An 18,535-nucleotide genomic window follows, 5' to 3' on the forward strand; every position below is an offset into this window, starting at 1 on the left:
CTGAGTTGTATTAGTGGAGAATAGGTTACCTTCAGCTCTGTGTCCTGTGAATTTCCTCCCAGCCTTCAGAAATCAAGACCTTTAGTTCACTGTCATCCATCATAACTATCTCCAATTTGCCAAGACTGTCTTTTCTTCTTGCTGCCAGGTCTCAGTTGTTTTAAAAATGCAAGTTTTGAATCATCTTGGTATCAGTAAAACACAGTACATTTCATTAGGCACTGTTTGATGCCTAATGAAACACTTCTCCTTTGAATTAATTGCTGCATTTACATTGCTTTGCTTATACTGGGAGTGGCTGTTATGGGATAAAGACTTTTATATCTCACTGTGAGGAACAGAAGAGCCCAGTGCTGTGTGGTGCTTTATGTTGTAAAAGTTACAGTACAGCTCTCCTGACACAGAAGGGGAGAGTTGTTTTCAAATGATACTGCTTCTAAGGGTTTTTTTGGAAGTATAAATGCATGGCTCCTTTCAATCTCCATTTTGCAGGTAGATTGTAATGACTGCTGTGTCTTGAAGGCAAGTCATAACTGTCATGCTGAGTTTCTCAGAAGGACAAAAATAAGATGGCTTTTGAGAGGTGTAATTACACATGGATGTGGCTTAGGAAATAACATCATGAAATACAGACATTATACCAGGGCTAGGAGAAGAGGAAAATGGCCATTGGGGTGGTGATAGGAGAAAGGGTAGGGACAACTGGTGGTTCTAATTTTGAGGGAAGGAAAAGAATCCTGTGGTACAAATTTCTAGTAGTAGCCTATTCTGTAGCTGAAGACTCCTTGCTGAACTTGGAAATGACTTTTTTTGTCCTAAACTGAAGCCATGAAAACAAATTGTGAAATCAAGGAGCTGCCTTGGTCCTGCTGGTATTCTGCAGGCAGTGTGTGTGTAAGGGTGTATGTGATAAGCTGAGAAAGTCTTTAGACTGGCCGACTGTAGGTATATTCTTGTTATGGGCAGAAGATTCTTTCTCTCACTGCTGCACACCAAGAATAATATACTTTTAGAGAAACACTGAAAGATTTCTCCTTGAAGCCAGTGCCACATGCATGCCTCTGACTATTTGCAATGAAAATGATGTCTTTTCAGCACATCCGTGCAATGTTTTTATTTCCTTTGTACTTGCCATGTTAGGTTCTACCATGTTGTAGCAACTATTTGAAAAGACAGAAATATTCTTATTGGCTTAATTACAGGAAGTATACAGCTGTTTCTAGATTAATCAAATAAATTGGAACAGCTCAGCATCTGTTTGCACCATACCTGTCCATTAGCAAAACAGGGCATATCTCCTGGTATGACTTTTTCCATGAGTACTAATTCTTCTCTGACTATTCCTAATAGAATACGGGCCATGAGAAAGTGCTGTTACTTTTTAATTCTTTAACCTTTATGTTTCGGGTTACCATTAACAAGGTTAGCTAAAGCAGATATTTATTAATTTACTTCCCTATTGTGGAAGTGGCAAAATCACAATTTTGCGTTTTTCCATAGCACTCTACCACCTGCCCCTCAAAATAGGAGCTATTCCTCTCTAAGCCCTCTGCACTAATTTTAAAAATAATGAGTGTTGCTGCACTAGCAGAGAACTCTTTCTAGAAGTGTTTTCTGCACTTAAATGACTGTAACTAAAGGACTTTTTTAATTATCTGAAGCTGTGTTTCATGTGCAATATTGCCAGTTTGATATTGTAACTTGTAGGCATGGTATAATTAATCTCTGCAAGTGAAAAAGGACCTTTTCTGGAGGCAAAAAGGGAGGCATTTAATAAATACTCACAATCTGCAAAACCCAAAGTACTATAATTTAGTAAGATCCTGCTCCTCCCACTTTGAACTGTTTTTTGTCATTTCTTTTATGGAGTGTTGAGGTGTATGAATATTTTTAAAGCCTGCCGAAATTTGTATCTAAAACTGTCTTGGCAGTGTATAGCAATGTGTCTTTTCAAAATCTAAGTTTATTAATATAGCCTAGGCAATTAATTGTGCATGTGTTTAAACAATATATTATTTAAATTGAAAGAACTCAAAATCTTTCCCCCACCCCAGTCTTGTTTGTCTTCACTCTTCCTGCTGTATTCCTTGAAATTTTGTGGTTTGGTATGTGGTGGAAGTACGCCTGACATCTATCTCAACTAAATTAACTTGTGTAATGAATAACATTAGCAGATCTGTGGATGAATTACTCAACACAGCATTTTTGAGATGAGGTCATGTTGCACAACAAAGACAAGTGTATTGTCATTTTAGATTTCTAAAAAACATTTTTCAGGCTTATTACTGGCCTCTCACAGGAATCTGTTACTGCTGAGGCCACACTCTCAAATTACTCATTCCAATGCAGAAAAATCGAATGACCAGAGTGAAATTTGGCAGAGCAAATAAGTTATTTGGGATAGCTTTGACGATGTCAAACTGCAAACAGTTCCACAAACCCAAAAGGATTTCCCAGCAGGTGATAATTGCACTCAGAAATAGAAAACATTCCTAATTTAAACTGGCTCTTAGTGAAATGGAAGGTATAGTTCTGGGTTAATGCACAGAACGGCAGACTTGAGCTCACAGTAAGTAGTAAAGCTTGACAGCTTTCCAGAACAGTATGTGGGGGTCCATAAAAAGGGGCATAGATGAGATGAACAAGGATTTATTGTTCCTTGTGGGCAGTGATATCCTTTGTAAGGAAGGGGTGGAAATAGTAAATTACTAGGCAGCAGGCTCAAACAAAAAGAGGGTGGTTCATAACAAAACATGTAGCTGAGCTGCATGGTGCCAGAAGCGTGGTGGGTGCCAAAGGCTTCTGCAGGAAGCACAGAGATAAGCAATGAAGGAAAAAATATTTAAACTTTATCAAATTGAAAGACACCAGAGCTGACTCTAAAATGCACAGATGTATAAAATACTGGAGATTTGGAAGAGCATTCTAGAAATATCACTATATTGTTTCATGTTGCACATACAAAAAAACTATTTTTGTTAAAATTTGAATTAATTTTTCTTTCCCCACTTTTACCAGGTGTGAATAGTCACTGAAATTAAAAGTGTTAATATTGCTGAGGGTTTGCCAGTACTTGAGTCAAGAGTTTCATGTTTTGGCATAGCACACTTTAATAATTAATCACTCTTGACACTTTAAATTGCTAATGATATTGCATAGGAACCTTTTCAGTGAACTTTAAATAAAGGAAAACACTGTTCTAAGATATGAGTCAGCTTTTGAAGCAATGCTCCAAGAAACCTACAGCACAAATCAAAATGTTACTTTAGTCGAACCTGTATGTATGCCAAGCTTGGTGTGCAAGGGATGGGAGGAAATTTTAAACTATTAAGTGCACCAACATGCATTGATTCTGAAGTACTCTCTTTTGTATTCTTCAGGCCTTATCTAAAAGCCTGGGCTTGAAAAGTTAGAACTTATTTTGGCACACACTCCAAAGGGTTTGGCCATAAGCCAGGTGTGGCTCTTAAACCATATGGCCATATAAGCTCAGTGACAGAGCTGTGCTAATAAGGTTGTCATTCACATCCAGAGCAGTTCTCCCTGCAGTGGCATCCTGGAAACTCCTACGAAGTTACTCATCCTCTGATCACTCTTCTTATTCTGCTCTTGCCGCCCAGTCCTGAGATGCTACTGCATTCTCAAATGTATTATCTTCTTTTATTTGCATGCACGTACACTGGCACTGTTGGATATTTAAAAGCATGCAGTTTAAATGGTCTGACTGTGCATTACCCAGAGGAGATATAGGCTACCTGTGCTTTTAATAAGCTGTTGTGGTTAATAGTCCACAAATCTTGTTAGCAATATGCTCTTGTTTGTTTTCTTCCAGATCATTGCTTAAGATTTTAAATGTTAAACTGGAAAGGAAGTTCTGTCGATGTTTCTTGATAGTCTACTGAAACTTTCATGCTGACTGATTTCTTTTGCATTCTTTTCAGTTAATAGTAGGCTATTTTATGTGCTCTCTATTAATCCCTTGGAGTAAATGATGCTGTCAGTAAAGAGGAGTGATAAAAGTAAAGGGTTAACAACAGAAGTAAAATATAGGATATTTGACTACATGGTCTGGAGATTTTGGTAGAGACTAATAATTCTTCATTTTGATCAGCTTGAACATCTGGTTATCTCTTTTGTCATCAAAATTACTCCCTTTGAGCTTATGTTTTATTAGTTTCAAGTTCATTTTCTCTACTTTGAGTGTTTGTATATATATATATATATATATATATATATATATATATATAGTTATCTGCAATACATATCTGTATTTACCTGAGGTCTATGAATTTTATCCAAGTATTTTTTGTGATATCTTCCTCCTGCCTAGGGCAAATATGAAACTCTAGCATGGTGACTGCAGCTTGGCTTGCACTCTGTAACACGGTGCTCACTCTTAGTCAAATTTCTAGCAGTACTATAGGTGTATAGGAAACCAGTCCTCTTGTCCAAATATTCTGTGTCATGAGTGTGTACTGTAATTCCCTAGCAATAATCTTTGTTTCTTGTATACCATGACTTCTGTGTAATTCCTTGGGAATGCTATGTAGGAACGAACAGTGATAACTGTATTTAATATTTTGTGTGCTGTGCTTTGAGAAGCATAGCTTATATAGGCTTGTGAAATGTTTGGTCTTATCCCATAATAAGGAATGTGCATTTAATTTCTTTGCACTCCATCCCCCAACCCCACCACTGGTTTGTCTGACTGGTTATTAATGACCTGTTCAGCATCACAATTTCCATACTACTCTCAAGCTTAAGTTATTCTGTTGGCTGATTTAGCGTAAACTGCAGTTGTTCACAAGTCATAATTCTGGCCTCTAAACTGACTCTTTCTCTGTTCTTTTGTCTTTTTTCAAGAACTCAGAAGCACAGCTGTTTGAGACAAACTTGACTAAGTGTCACATTAATTGTTTTATTCTGTTTTCTGGAGCCTTCACAATAATAGCAGAAATAATTTCAAATAAAGTAAGATCTACTTGAGATTCTAGCATTTTTTTCAATCTGTGCTCTCAGCAGGCCACATATGCCAGATTCAGGGGGAAAATAATCATAATAAGTAGGTGACTCCAAGGGTGATTTCTCAATAAGTTTTCTCCTTATTTTCTTCTCTTTTTCTTGTGACTTAGTAGTGGGTTGCAGCTCAAGTACTAATCCTTAAAATTGAAAGCTTAACTGTTTAGTGGTGGCGTTAGTTGTATTACAAGAGGATTATCTCAAAGAATGTCTTTGCATGGTGAGCCTATCACAATCCACTGAAGCAAATCAGGTTATAGATGATTTTTCTGTAAGTAGAGCTCAGTTGTAAAGGTTCACTAGGAACTGCTTTTGTTGTATGGAGTTACCAGACATCTCCAGAGCTTTTGCAGTAGTGATCTTGAGCAGATGTCCTCCAGCAGTTTTCCACTCTCACTTTCTCATAAGCTCAGGAAAAATATAAGTTGCTTAGCCAAGTTTAAAGGAATACTTTTCCTTTAATATTAGAGAAGGGCAGCCAAGTTCCAAATAAGCTCTTGGAGGATATTATGTTTTTCTTACCAAAGCAGACTGCAGTTTTATTAGTGGAATATCTGGGGGAAAATGTAGAGATTCCTTCCTTCGGAGTAGGAAAGTGACATTCCAAAAATGGGCGGTATAAACAGCTGCCAAAATAGAGAAATTACCTGATTCTGTTATATTTACCAAATAACTGTTGTAACAACCTCAAATATTATTTTGTTTAAGATGGTGGAAATGGAAAATTATTTTCTACCTGGAACTCTAATTTAAGGAAATTATGTCAATCCTGCTATATAGAGCTCTCCAATTGCCTCTCTGTTTCATGTGGAAGCAGAAACCCATGATGGCAGTAAACACAAGAATTGACTGATGGAGTGACTTTCTTTCTTAAATATAAAAAATTGAATTCTGATATTTGATAAGTTTATAAAATTAAGTTTACTTTTTCATCACGTATTTCAGAGACAAGAGGATAATCAAGTTCCTTAATTTGTTGTAGCTACTATCTTGTTATTCCCCTGGTACAATCAATTCCGGAATGAGTAGTCAGCTATTCACCTGACTCATTAGCTCTGCTGAGAGAAACAGGGATTGGACATAATAACATTCACTTTTGATTGCAACCTGAATTATTTTCTAATTCTAAATGTGTCCTTCTGTATCAGAGTCTTCTCTAAAATATAACAGTGGTCTTCCCTTCATTATGAAAACTGTGGGAGCCAAGTTAGGAAATGAAAGTCTTAGTAGAGTGGTCAAAATTGAATTTTTGACATTATCCCATAAATAGGAATTGAAACTCTTCCTAGACAAAAATGGTATTTTGAAAAGGTCAAGGTAAATTTGGAGCAAACATGGAAAAGTATTTTGAGTGACTGTGTTTTCTTGAACCCCACCATCCACATTAACCTTTCAGTACAGGATGATGAACATTTAACCCATTCCAAAACCAACATACCGATGATATTTCATCTTGCAGTGTTAGGTCAAGGCTAGCTCTTACCCATCTCTGTAACAGATCTGTTTTTGCAGACCACCAGAACTCGCTTTGAAAGCCAGTGCCTTGCAGCCCTTCCTGAGGTGACAAATCCATGTGTGAAAGTTTGCCTTTGCCTCCCCCAGTGCTATCTTGTGCAGACTGTACTTCTTAAAGGGCTTTCCTGACTAAAATGGGATCAGTGCTCACCAGCTTCTCCAAGCTTTATATATATTTTTGAGTATAAAAACAAAAAAGCAGCTGATTTTTTTCATTCCAAACAGGAAGAAACAGGAATTTCTCAATTGCCGAGATTTACTGGGTTTTATGCCATTTTATGGTACTGTTCTGTCAGTGGTTTAAAATGCAAAAATATGGCTGAAAATACAGTGCATTAGAGCAGCTCTTCAAAAGTTCATTAGTGGAAGAAATACTTAAATATTATGATGTTGTGTTGTGGCATGGGAATCAAAGTAAGGGCTGTGAATTACTAGTTACCACTTGAATGCTTATGCACCAAGTTTTTAATTGGATTAATTGAAATTGGATTTTGAAATTGGAATTAATTTAAATTAATTAGATCTAACTGAAAAGTCTTCTGTTGGAAAGTAAATCACTGGCTCTTTGTGTATTTCAGGTAACATACAAGGAGCAACAATCGTGGATGCCCTTGACACACTATTCATCATGGAAATGAAAGAGGAGTTCAAGGAAGCCAAGGAGTGGGTTGAAAAAAACTTGGATTTCAATGTGGTAAGGAGCATTGCTGATTAACTTTTAATGCTCTATTTACTCTCCAGGGGCCAACTGAGGACTGGGTTCTTGGTATTGCAAGCATAATACAAGGCTAAAGAATTTAGATTATTGATAGATAAAACAAAGCAGGAAGCTGGAAGATAGGAAATCTACTGCTCTGATTGTATACTCTTTTTCAGTCAGAGGGATTTAGGTAGATGGAAGGCAATGAGCTGGACTGGAGGAAGTAAAACATAAATAGAGTATTTGCCATTATAAAGTAAAAATCAGCCTTTTCAGCTTTTCTGGATAGAAGAATTGGGACCCTTCAAACATTAATTTTTTTTCATTATGCAAACCCTTTACATTTTCCCTTTATAAAATCTTCTACAGATTTTAGTTGTTTTTTATTGAAAGGTACATGCCATACATACTACTTAGTTTCCTTTGTCTACTCCAGTAAAGTTGAATATCAAGAGTTAGGCTGAACTATTGGCAGAACTGAGCTTCTTTAGTCTTAGGAAGCATCAGGTCCTCACAGCTGCACATACAAATCATCCTATTAAGTGGCAAATATGCAGCTGAGGGCAAAGCTCATTATTGAATTTTTATTCTAGAAAGGCCTTGAAGGAGCAGGAACCTCTTCAGTTAAATGGCAAAGTCCTGGGTTTGGTATTTATTTCTTTTCTTTTTTTTTTCCTTTGGGTTTTTTTTTGGGCCAGAGGATTTGTCATTGGGTGCAGAGAGCTGATGAAGCACCTCTGATCACTGTAGTAAAGTAAGCACAGTACACTGAGCACTTGAAAACTCTTGTAGTTGACATACTTAATGTTAGAAACACTTTCTGAAAACAAAATACTCTTTCTAATAAGTTATGCAAAAGTCAGGTTTAATTAGGGTCCCTTCCATGCTTGAAAATCAATTATCCTTTTAAGAAGGAGTTAATAAGAGTGAATCTAACATAGTTTATATAAACAGCAATTTAGTATGCATTTATATTTACATTTAAAATGTAAATAGAGGATATTAAACAGTGCTCCTGTGTAGTGTCAGAAGCCTGAATGACATACTAATTTTATTTTGTGCATAAGAATTTTTTTCCCTAAAGGTATTTTTGAAATACTAAATTCCAGTCTTATTAGCTTGGTATTATCAAGATGTTTAAAAACCAGGATAAGACAACAGAAAATAACAAACTCCACTTAAAAGGATGAGCTGACCTCTACTTGGAGGAGCACTGTAAAGCTTTGTAGAGTGATTTACATTATTCACATGAAAATCTTTGGGTTTACATATATCTTGATATATTTTGTACTGGAAACTTTTAGATGGTGTTGCCTACATTTCCTCTTTTTAATGCACTGGGTTTTTTCTCAGTAATGCTTATGAGCTAAGAAAATGTCAGAAATTTCATTAGTTGTTCAATGCAGGAGTCAAGCAGATTTACCAAAGCAGCTTCACAGATAACACTGATGTGCGTCACTAACACTATATTGTTACTGATATTCCTGTAAATAGCAGCCTGGAGTTCAACACCTCGCAAAATTATTTTCATAATACTTCATAATCATATGTAATTGAATTTTACATTGGCATCAGCAGTGAGTAGATGAATTTTCCCAAACTGGAACAAGGAAATTAAAATAAATAACTGTGATGCCAAATTTAATAATGGATGTCCATTTGTTTAATGGCTGGATTGTTGGAAGCTACTCAACCCGCACTTCTGTTTAGTTTTCCACTTCAGGTGTAGATTTTACATTCAAATGCCATTTTGTATTTATATCTTACAGTTTAAAGAATACCAGTTCTCTTTTGCGTTTAAGCATTTGTCATAGATCAGACCTTATGTGACATATTCTGCAAAAATGTTATGTACACTATTACTTGCTTCTGTTTTAGAAGGCTTTGTCCCATGAAAGTGATTTATTTGGAATAACTGACTCACTGACATATCCTTAAGAGTTATTTGTTCTGAATAGTATAAACTTGTGTTTGATGTTTCTGATCATTTCCTGGGCAGGGACTGCTTAATCAGCATATTTGTCCTTTATTTGCATAAGTGGGATACGTTTTTCTCTTCATTTGTTCTTAGAACCGTGTCTTTCAAATCTTTAATTTTCTTTCAGATGTTCTTTACAAAAATTGCTGTGACTGTATTCTGTAGCAGAATTTTTTCTCCTTATGTTCTCTCTCAATGCAGCTGGATAGAGGAAAGTTTTACAAACTCCAGAAGATATTCACCAAACTATTGGGCCAGCACTCACACCTCAACATCTGATCATAAAAGTAGCCTGGTGTCACTTTGTAAAGTAGGCACTAGTTTATCCACATGAAAGGATTTCTGGAATAAAGATGACTTAATGGGAAGTGGCAATGTCTCTTTATGCATTAGATTTCAATCTCGCAGTTCAATGAATTAGATGTCAGGGTTGCTCTTCTTTACCTTTCCGAAGATAGGTTTTGATTTTGAGGGAAAACTCTAAGTCAGCAGCACCTTTCTTGGCAAACTTGTGCATTTTAGTAAGCTTGTCAGTGGGTATGTTTAGAAGCTTTCCCTTTTGGAGTATAACACAGGCTATTTTCATACCAGCTACAGCTGGTAGCCCTGTGATTTTATAACTGAGATATCCACATTGCAGTGCTTGGAGCTTTTTTATGTCACAACTGCTGACTTTTTTTTTTTTATTTGAAACCTTGCAGAAGTTTGAGCTAAACTGAGCCATTCCTTCAGGAATTATGTTGCATTTTGTGATTCTGTCATTATAAGAGATGTAGACGTACTTTTGGAAAGAGATGACATTTGCAGTGGCTAAATCCATGGTCTTAGCTTTGAGTAGCACGATGGATATGTGCTCTGTTCTCTGTTAAATCACTTCATGTCTCTGGGGGATTCATCTTTGCTCTTGTAATTAATATAGCTAAGGCTTTGTTCTGACCTCCCCACACAGGCTGCTGCCCACACACCCCTTCACAGTGCACAGCCCAAGGCTGCAGCAGCTGGGCTGGGCTCTGTATCAGCAGGTTACAAGGCAAGAGAAGGGAACCAGTCTTTCACGGGATTTTTAGGGAGCTTGGCTGTTTCCTAGCTACAACTATGCATGCTGCCTGCTCCTCTGCTCTTATTTTTTCTTATTTGTTTCAGAAGCTGCACACACAGACAGAGCTTTCTGAAGGAGTTTCTGTAGCACCACCCCAATTCTGCCTCACACTGGGGAGGAAAAAGCTATTGGTCTCTACAGTCCAAGAGCCAAATAACATTGCATACATGCTTGGGAAGAGAGAGAGAGGAAAAGGGATCTTGATGAGGCAAATGAAGGGGTCAGGTGTAGGGGAGTAGTGGTGCAGGAGCTGAGCCACATGGTAGAGCAGTGAGGGTTTGGGAGTTGTTGAGTACTGGAATCGATGGTGCTCTGCATCTACACCCAAACAGACCCCAGTGTCTTTAGCATGAGGGACCAAGTGATCCATCCCCCTCTTCTTCAGCCCTGCTAAATCCTTCTGTGCTGAAGGGCAGTCTTGCCTGCACTGCCTACTGGGAGCAGTCCTTGGTCTACACAGAGTCCTAAAGGATGTCTGGGCATTGACTGGGGCAGCGGCTCACGCCAAGACCTGAAGGTGCCAGCAATCAAATTCCACATGGGACAGGGCTTGAATTCCTACCCTGACCAGCTGTCTGATGGAAGTGTAGCCAGACAGGATCAGAATGGGAACAGGGTATGGAGCAGAAGCCATGTACTTGTTCAGATAAGAGGGAAATTATGAAAGTATGAAGGCCATTTCATTATTTGCTCTCAAAGACAGGTACTAAAGAATTGAGGAACTGCATAAAGAGAAGGGAATGAAGAAGGTAGTGTGGGTACCTTCAGTCCTGTGTCCTACCAATGCTTTTAAGCATCGGTCAGTCCCTGTAACTGATTTTATATGCCACTTTTCAAGCTTGAAGGCTAACGTACAACTTCTGACTTTCATCTTTGTGCTTAGCTCAGCAAATCTGAGTGTCTTTCAAAGAGGTTTGGTCAGCAGGTTCATGCAACCTAGAAGTTTTGTGAGTGATATGCCTGTTATTTGAGAACTGGGAAAGAACTGGTGAAAGTGGAGAAACTTGAAGTTATGGGGTTTTTTTTTTTTCCTACTGTCATGTATAGACCCCTTTGCAAGGTCCCAGAATAGCAAATATTATTTGCATAAATAAGGCTTCCAGCATTTATCATTAACTCAGCTGTATCTGTGGTGTGGCAGCCAGTAACAGTACAGACTTCCAGACTTCAGTTTGCTTATTTCAAACTTCAGCATTTACTAATCTAAATCCTACTATTCTCAAACTGTAGGTATTATAATTGACTTGTATTTAACACTCCACAACCTAATGTTCTAACTTAGAACATTATAGTTTTTTGGCTCTTTATTCTTGGTATTTTTCCTCTTCAAGTGAGAAAATCAGAAATTTTCCTAATACAACTATTTGGAACAGCTTTCCCATTTGAAAAAAAAATGTTGTGGGCCAGAGAGAACTCTTAAGAAAGGCAGCAGGTGAAAATGGTTCTTTAGTTTGTGGGACTATTTGATTACTAGTTTGCCACATAACTTATTAGTACACTCTAAATGACAGACTTCAAAGTGACTTGATTTTGTTTTGATTATGTGTAAGTACCAATTTTGGTGGGCTAAAAGGAGATCCCAAAAATTCATTACTAAACACAGTTCTTTTGCTGCTAGAATTTATTAATGCCCTCAGTAGCACTTTATTTTTGTGCTTGTTGAAGATCTTGCAGTTTGCCATGCAGGGACTTGAGCAAGGTTAAATAACATGTTATGCAATAACCAGGCTTTGACACTTGTGATAAAAAGGTTGCTAAGATTTTTTTTCCCATGTCTTTGGGAACTGAATATTTTAGCAAGCAGCCAGTAACTTTCATTTGTGGAATATGAATGAAACTTTTTTCCCCCACAATTGCAGGTAATTAAAATCTTGTTTAATTACAGTAGTTGAAAGTGAGCTATTGTAGTACTATCTGTGACTATCGTAATTCCTTGGCTGCTTGAAATAGCTAGGATTTGTTGCTGTTCCCAACCTTTGTGCTTCAACAGGGGAATATTATTACTTAATAGTAATAATAATTACAAGTTCATCTCATTTCACAGGAAATGTGGGCCCTTTGTGTCCACTTTTTAGTCTGGAATGATATGCATTATTCAGCATTGTTCAGTGCAGGCTCCCTGGTGTTCTCTTGCACAGCTTGTTAAACTGCAGGGAATGGGCTGCTTGCCATGGAGTGTGTGTGGGGGGAGTTGCTATATTCCTTCTACACTGGAGCAATAGAGGGAACTGCAGATGAGGTGGCTGAAGTTCCATACACTCTTAATAATACAAGAACAGGAGAACCAAAGGAAAGAAAGTTTTTGAAGCAATCTTTGCAAGAGAGAAGACATAAAAAATGATATGTTAAGATTTGTGGCCTTATTTTCTGTTATCTTTATAAAAACTAAGAGAGTAAGTTCTTTATCAAATGTAAATTAAGGTGACTTGTTCATTGGGAATACATTCATCTGTGTGAAGAGCACACAGTATTTTCTCCAGCTGAATGTTGAATGGCAGAACATGTAACCAGTGCTGCTGGTGAGTGCCAGGTGGATAAATAAAATAGTGTTGTGTTTCAAATGTTGTGTTTATAAGGGAAATGAGAAAATACAGATGGAAATCATTCTGGCCTTGGTCTGTGAATGTGGAGAGGAAGATTATCAGGAATGAGATGCATTAAGGAAATGATCCAGAAGGATATGAATACTGATTTTTGGGAAGCTGGAGGAGTTCCATAGGGAAAGGACTTCAGGAGAGCTCAGTTGACAGTAGTTTGTTGTCTGAGCAATGTTTTCAATATTAAATTCAATATAACAGCTGTTTGAAGCCTCAGTAGTTTACCAGTTGTAGTAAATCATCTGGTTTAGGGAAGGGTGAGGGAAGTTGAGTGGTGAGATGCAGCTGAGATCAAATTGGCCCTGTCATAGATTTGCCAATAAAATAGAAGTGCAGAGTAACACAGGCTAACTAATACAAGTCTTGGCACTTTATTCTGCCTGCCCCCTCCCCATTTGGTTATATTTGTTGCTTTTTGAAGATGTGTCTTGCTAAGGCATTGTCACTCTCCCTTTCTTTTAAAGGAGTTAGTATAATAGGTTTCCTAGTTATAGCTCTAATTTTCTCCAGCATCTTGAGTGTTTCTGAGCTATGTGTTTTCTTCTACTAAAAAAACAATTTTAACATAACTTTGGTGTTATGTGTCTAGCCAGCATTGTAAAGGATGTTGTGTGTCTATATCAAAATAATTTCATCTTTAGAAATTAATCAAGGAAACCAGATGAAATTCTTGAAACTCGTCACAGCTTTGCTCTTGCACCACATATTGGATTCATACATTGCTTTTTGTTTTCTATTTTTTCTCAAGTACAGTGATCAGAAGTCACAGTTTCTCTGGATCCTGTATAGTACTTGGACTATTCCATCTGTGGTTCAAATAGTGAATGATAAATTACTGAATAAATAAAAGATGAAATATCACATTACTCACATTCAACAATTAATGGAAAAGCCCTGGAATTAAAACAAAAACATGTTATTCCCAATACATGTAACTCTTTTCCAAGTACCTATAGACTTTCAGAATCTTTTCTAAAAGGGAGGCCTGCAAATATCAGATCAGACTGATGTTTAGATGTTGGCACAGATAAGATGTGTACTAACAAAGGTGGTTCAGATATTCTCATGCAGAGCACAGTCTCTTTGGAGTACTAATGTAAAGACCAAAAAATTGGAAATTATATTTATCCAGTTGTTCAGAGCTGTCTTTTGCACTTGGTACCTTAAAAAGGGAACATCTTAGTCATCTTGAAATATACATGTCCCATCACTTTGCCTTACAGAATTGCCATTAGAAGTAGAGGAATTAATTCAACAACTTCTCAGATTTGCTATGTAGGTGATACAATAACTGTTTGAAGGAGAAGGCTAAATTTAAAATAAAAAATAACTCTCACTTCTACAGATGGTGAAGTAGAAAATTTGGGAAGTTCAGATGAAAGTTTTTCTGATATATTCTGGTACTGTTAAATGAATCATAAGGTATTCATATGCTGGTTGATCTGAGAGCAAAATAAAAAATAATATTGCTTACTTAGAATTTTACTGCTGAGTAGAAATATACAGACTTATTTATACAAACTGTATGTATGATTAAAAATATGAAAAGAGGGTAATGATCAGGGTGTGGCATTTTCAATGTGTAATATCATACAAAAATTTTAAAAATCAAACCAGGAAGAAGGGTAAATTTGGTGTAGCAGAAATCTTCTACTTTTAGGACAAGTTCATTTTTCTTAACAGACTACTTCACACAAACATTCCCTCACAAACTTTACTTCACAAAAACATATAGACACGTTTTCTTAATGTGAAATTATAAAACTTTAATTGTCTTGCCATTTACAGTTATTTGTGTGCTGAGAATAATATTAACCTGGTACAATGAATTTAAGAGTAACTATCAGGCATACAGATTTCAAATCTACCATTAATGAAATGACTGTTTCAGTGTTTGTCTGCTTCAGTGGCTTGCATGAAGATTTTGGTAAGAGGCAAGTATTTCAAATGAAGGTTCAGAGGTTCAGGTGACCTACTGGGAATCTGATGACATTAGAACAATGGTTGCTTTCAAGAAATGTCCTGAAAGATCACCTCTTCAACACATGTTCAGTATTACAGTGCAGTTAATCTTTGTGGCTGAACAGTAAAACCTTTATTCAAATTATTTCCAAATAGTCTTCTTGTCTGTAACTGATTTCCAGAAGCAGATGTCAGTGCACACATACTGAGACTTCCTTAAAGGGCCTTTGCACTCCTTGAAAGATAGCAATGGTTTTGTGAGTTAAGTGGTCATATTTAAATCCAGAGAGGTGAAACGTAAAGTTCTGGAGACAAAATATTCAGGTCATACACAACTCAATTTACTTCAAGCAATTGAAAATCAAAAAGTAATTTAATTCAGTTCTCAAAGGAAACACAAGTGTCTGGGATATCTGATTAACTCATTTCCTCATCTGACACCTACCTCTTTACAGCTTCAACCTTCCCACATCAAAGAAAGGTACTTGGCATGTGCTAAGGCTCAGGATTGAAAAGGAAAGAACCTGAACTTCTGAAGAAGGTTCACATATTCATATTCTCATACTATTCATAGGAGTTTCAGCTAGCTCAATCTCCACCGAAGAGAAGCCACCCTTTTCACTCATTTGATCATCCTTTCTTCAATCAGATCAGGTCAGATCAGATCACCCTTTCTTTAGTCAAATCAGTTCTCTACTAGCTGTATTATATGTTGGATTTTAAGACTTCTGTGTTTAATGTACGTGTACTGTAGTTCCCACACATGTAGCCTGATTAGCAGGTGAACAGATGCATCATCTAGTTAGTTCAGATTTCTAGAGAATTTAAATGTTTTTATATCCCCCTCCCCAGGTTTAATGTGGATCATGGCATAATAAAAAAGTATGCAGAGGAATGTTGAAGTTGAGGTGAATATCTGTTTCCTTTTGCCTTATTGTTGCATACAATAAGACAATGACTGAACACTTGGAAAGAGAAATAACAGATTTGGGAAAAAAAAAGGTGTTTTGGAAACAGAAATTTAAGCTACAGAAATTAAACTTTGTTGTTTCTCTTAGAAAGAATAGGAGAGGAGCAGTCGGGGAGAGCAGTGACAGAGGAGAAACTGCAGATTTCTAGATTACTCAAAATAAACTTGTTAGAGTGTTATGTTCTGAACACTGCAAGACAGCAAGATAATTTTGCAGTCTTAACCCATGATGCCAGTCTGAGTTTTCAAGAGTCAGACATGTGTGATTGCTTTACTTTGTCAGCCCCTTTGAATTGTGTTCACGTGTATTAAAAAAATTATACAGGCACACACATATAAACTATACTAATTATGTATCAATCAGAATAATTCTGAATGGAAATTATATCCTCTTTTTAGAGGGGGAAGTGCAGAATACATTTTTGAGGAGAAAATTTGAATTCCTGAGTGTAAACCAACTAGCATTGTAGCAAGCTTGAGAGTGTGTTTTGAAGCCTGTACCTTTATAATTTACAAAAAACTCACCAACTCTGCAACATATCTAGATACCTTTTCTTAATCAGAGCACCTTGGAAGCTGAAAAGCATGAAGTAATATTTCTGTTAAGTAGCCCAGTGCTGGTTTGTTTGTTTGTTTTTTTCTGTAAAGGCAGTTTACTGCAATTCAAAATCCATAAAAAACTGGGAGCAACTTCTTCCCTCCTATGTAAACTGACCTCTGAATGCTTAAACTGGAAAAGCACAAAACCTAGCTTAATGAAAAAAGCCTACAAGCCTTTCAGAAGAAAATCCATCAGCTCCACCATGCACTGATTTATATTAAATATAGCTATAGTGTATGCTGGCAAATAGAAAATGGAAAAGTGACTCAGTAGAAGCAAGAGCAGCCCAGAACATGTGAAAGTCAAACACCTTTTTTATGTGCCCAAAATTTTGAGACACTTGGGTACCTTTTTTCTGCAGAAATACAGAAATATAAAAAGTAGTATTACATAAAAAGGCAAAAATTAAGTTCACTAGATCAACCTTTTAACTGATTGCCTTGATGGGTTAAATGGTATGTGTTGGGGTAAAATTTTAATTGTCTTAATAAAGAACAAAAGTGTATGAGACTCAGATATTCCTCATTTATGCTTGAATTTCAAAAGGCAGGGAAGAATGTACTTTGAGTTTTGAGAGTGATACTGGCTGGACCAAGTCTTTATCATTGGTGAAAGATTCATCCATGCCAGCTGTAATAGCCAAAGATCATTTTCCTTGTGAATACACATAACGATTACATTTTTCCTGATCATGTAATTAACTCATTCTAGTGTTACCTTCATTTCTGCAGTAAGCTGCATTTAGACTGGAGCAGGAAAACACCTGACAGGACATTTTGATCAGTACTGATCTGTCTGAGATGGCGTGAGGGGAGATAGTATGGGACATGTGATGCAAGAGCGCTTTTTGGGCAAATGCTGAATCACCTGCAAGGAATGATAAATACTTAGATGTGTGGATTTAGAGAAAGCCTTATAGCCCAACTGTGGCATTCACATTTTCTGAGTATGGTTTCTTCGCCCAGGGTTTTTCTCTTGAGAAGCTGAAAGACAGCGAGAAGTTTCAGAGAAAAGAAAAACAATTCTTATCTCATTTGCTTTTCTTGTGTTGTGCTCATGTAGAATGTGTTTAGAAATTGTTTACCCAAGCTGATTGCTTATTTAGACTCCAGTGTGAGTTAACTCATTGGCCAATTAGGGCCAAGCTGTGTCAGTATCTAGAAAGAGTCACGAGTTTTCATTATTATCTTTTTAGCATTCAGTAAGTATCTTTTCTGTATTCTTTAGTAGAGTATAGTATTCTTTAATATAATATAGTACACTATAGTAATAAATGAGCCTTCTGACAACATAGAGTCAGATGCATCACTCTTCCCTGCCATGGGGCTCACTGTGCATTTACAATAGCCAACAGAGGACATGGAAAGTAGAGCAGGATGAGGATAATGAGAAGGATATTTTGTCAAAGTGAGGAAGAGAAGAAATGCTTTAAATTCTTTTGTTGTCCTTCCCTACATGTTCTTTTTTAGTGTTTTGCTATTTACAGCTGTTGTGCCTTAAAAACTGTATGTATATATGTGTGTGTATATATATATGTATATATATATATATGTGTGTGTGTATATATATATATATATATATATATATAAACAAACCAAACCAACCTCTATATAAATAAATTTATGTTTATTTCAACAGAATGCTGAAATCTCCGTATTTGAAGTCAACATTCGTTTCGTCGGTGGACTACTTTCAGCTTACTATCTTTCAGGAGAAGAAGTAAGATGGTTTATCTGACATATCATCCTCTAGATAAGTCATTAAATTTAATTTTAATAATTTTATTTATCCAAATTTAAGAATTCTAATAATTTTATTTATCCAAATTAAAGATTTTATCCATTGTTCAAAACTTTGCAAATGGCTTGTACAATGGAGACCAGTCCAATGGGTCTTCTTGCTTCTATTGCTGCTGTTTTCCTTAAGTCCTAAAGCTATTGCTTCATTTAAGTGTTAAGTGATATTCTGGGTTTTTTCCTGAGTGGGAATCACACCCAGTACATCTTCTGGGCTTCATGCTAGAGTGTGCAATTATGGAGTTCCTACTATAGTGGTAGGTTTGGTGCATCAGCTTCCTGCTTCCCAAATGGGTTT

The 18,535-nt window shown here is 36.7% G+C and overlaps 1 protein-coding gene across 2 annotated transcripts in view; it reads left to right on the top strand.

The window, feature by feature from the left end:
- The window catches only part of MAN1A1 (mannosidase alpha class 1A member 1), a 140,805-nt gene that overhangs the window by 38,922 nt on the left and 83,348 nt on the right, over nucleotides 1-18,535 (top strand). For both annotated transcript variants that reach the window (XM_030235932.2, XM_050972437.1), the window contains exons 3-4: nucleotides 7,113-7,228; nucleotides 18,080-18,160. In XM_030235932.2, the coding sequence (XP_030091792.2) occupies nucleotides 7,113-7,228; nucleotides 18,080-18,160 (197 nt within the window). The remainder of the gene's footprint in view (nucleotides 1-7,112; nucleotides 7,229-18,079; nucleotides 18,161-18,535) is intronic.

Source organism: Serinus canaria, chromosome 3 (assembly GCF_022539315.1).
Source record: "Serinus canaria isolate serCan28SL12 chromosome 3, serCan2020, whole genome shotgun sequence".
Lineage (NCBI taxonomy): Eukaryota > Metazoa > Chordata > Aves > Passeriformes > Fringillidae > Serinus > Serinus canaria.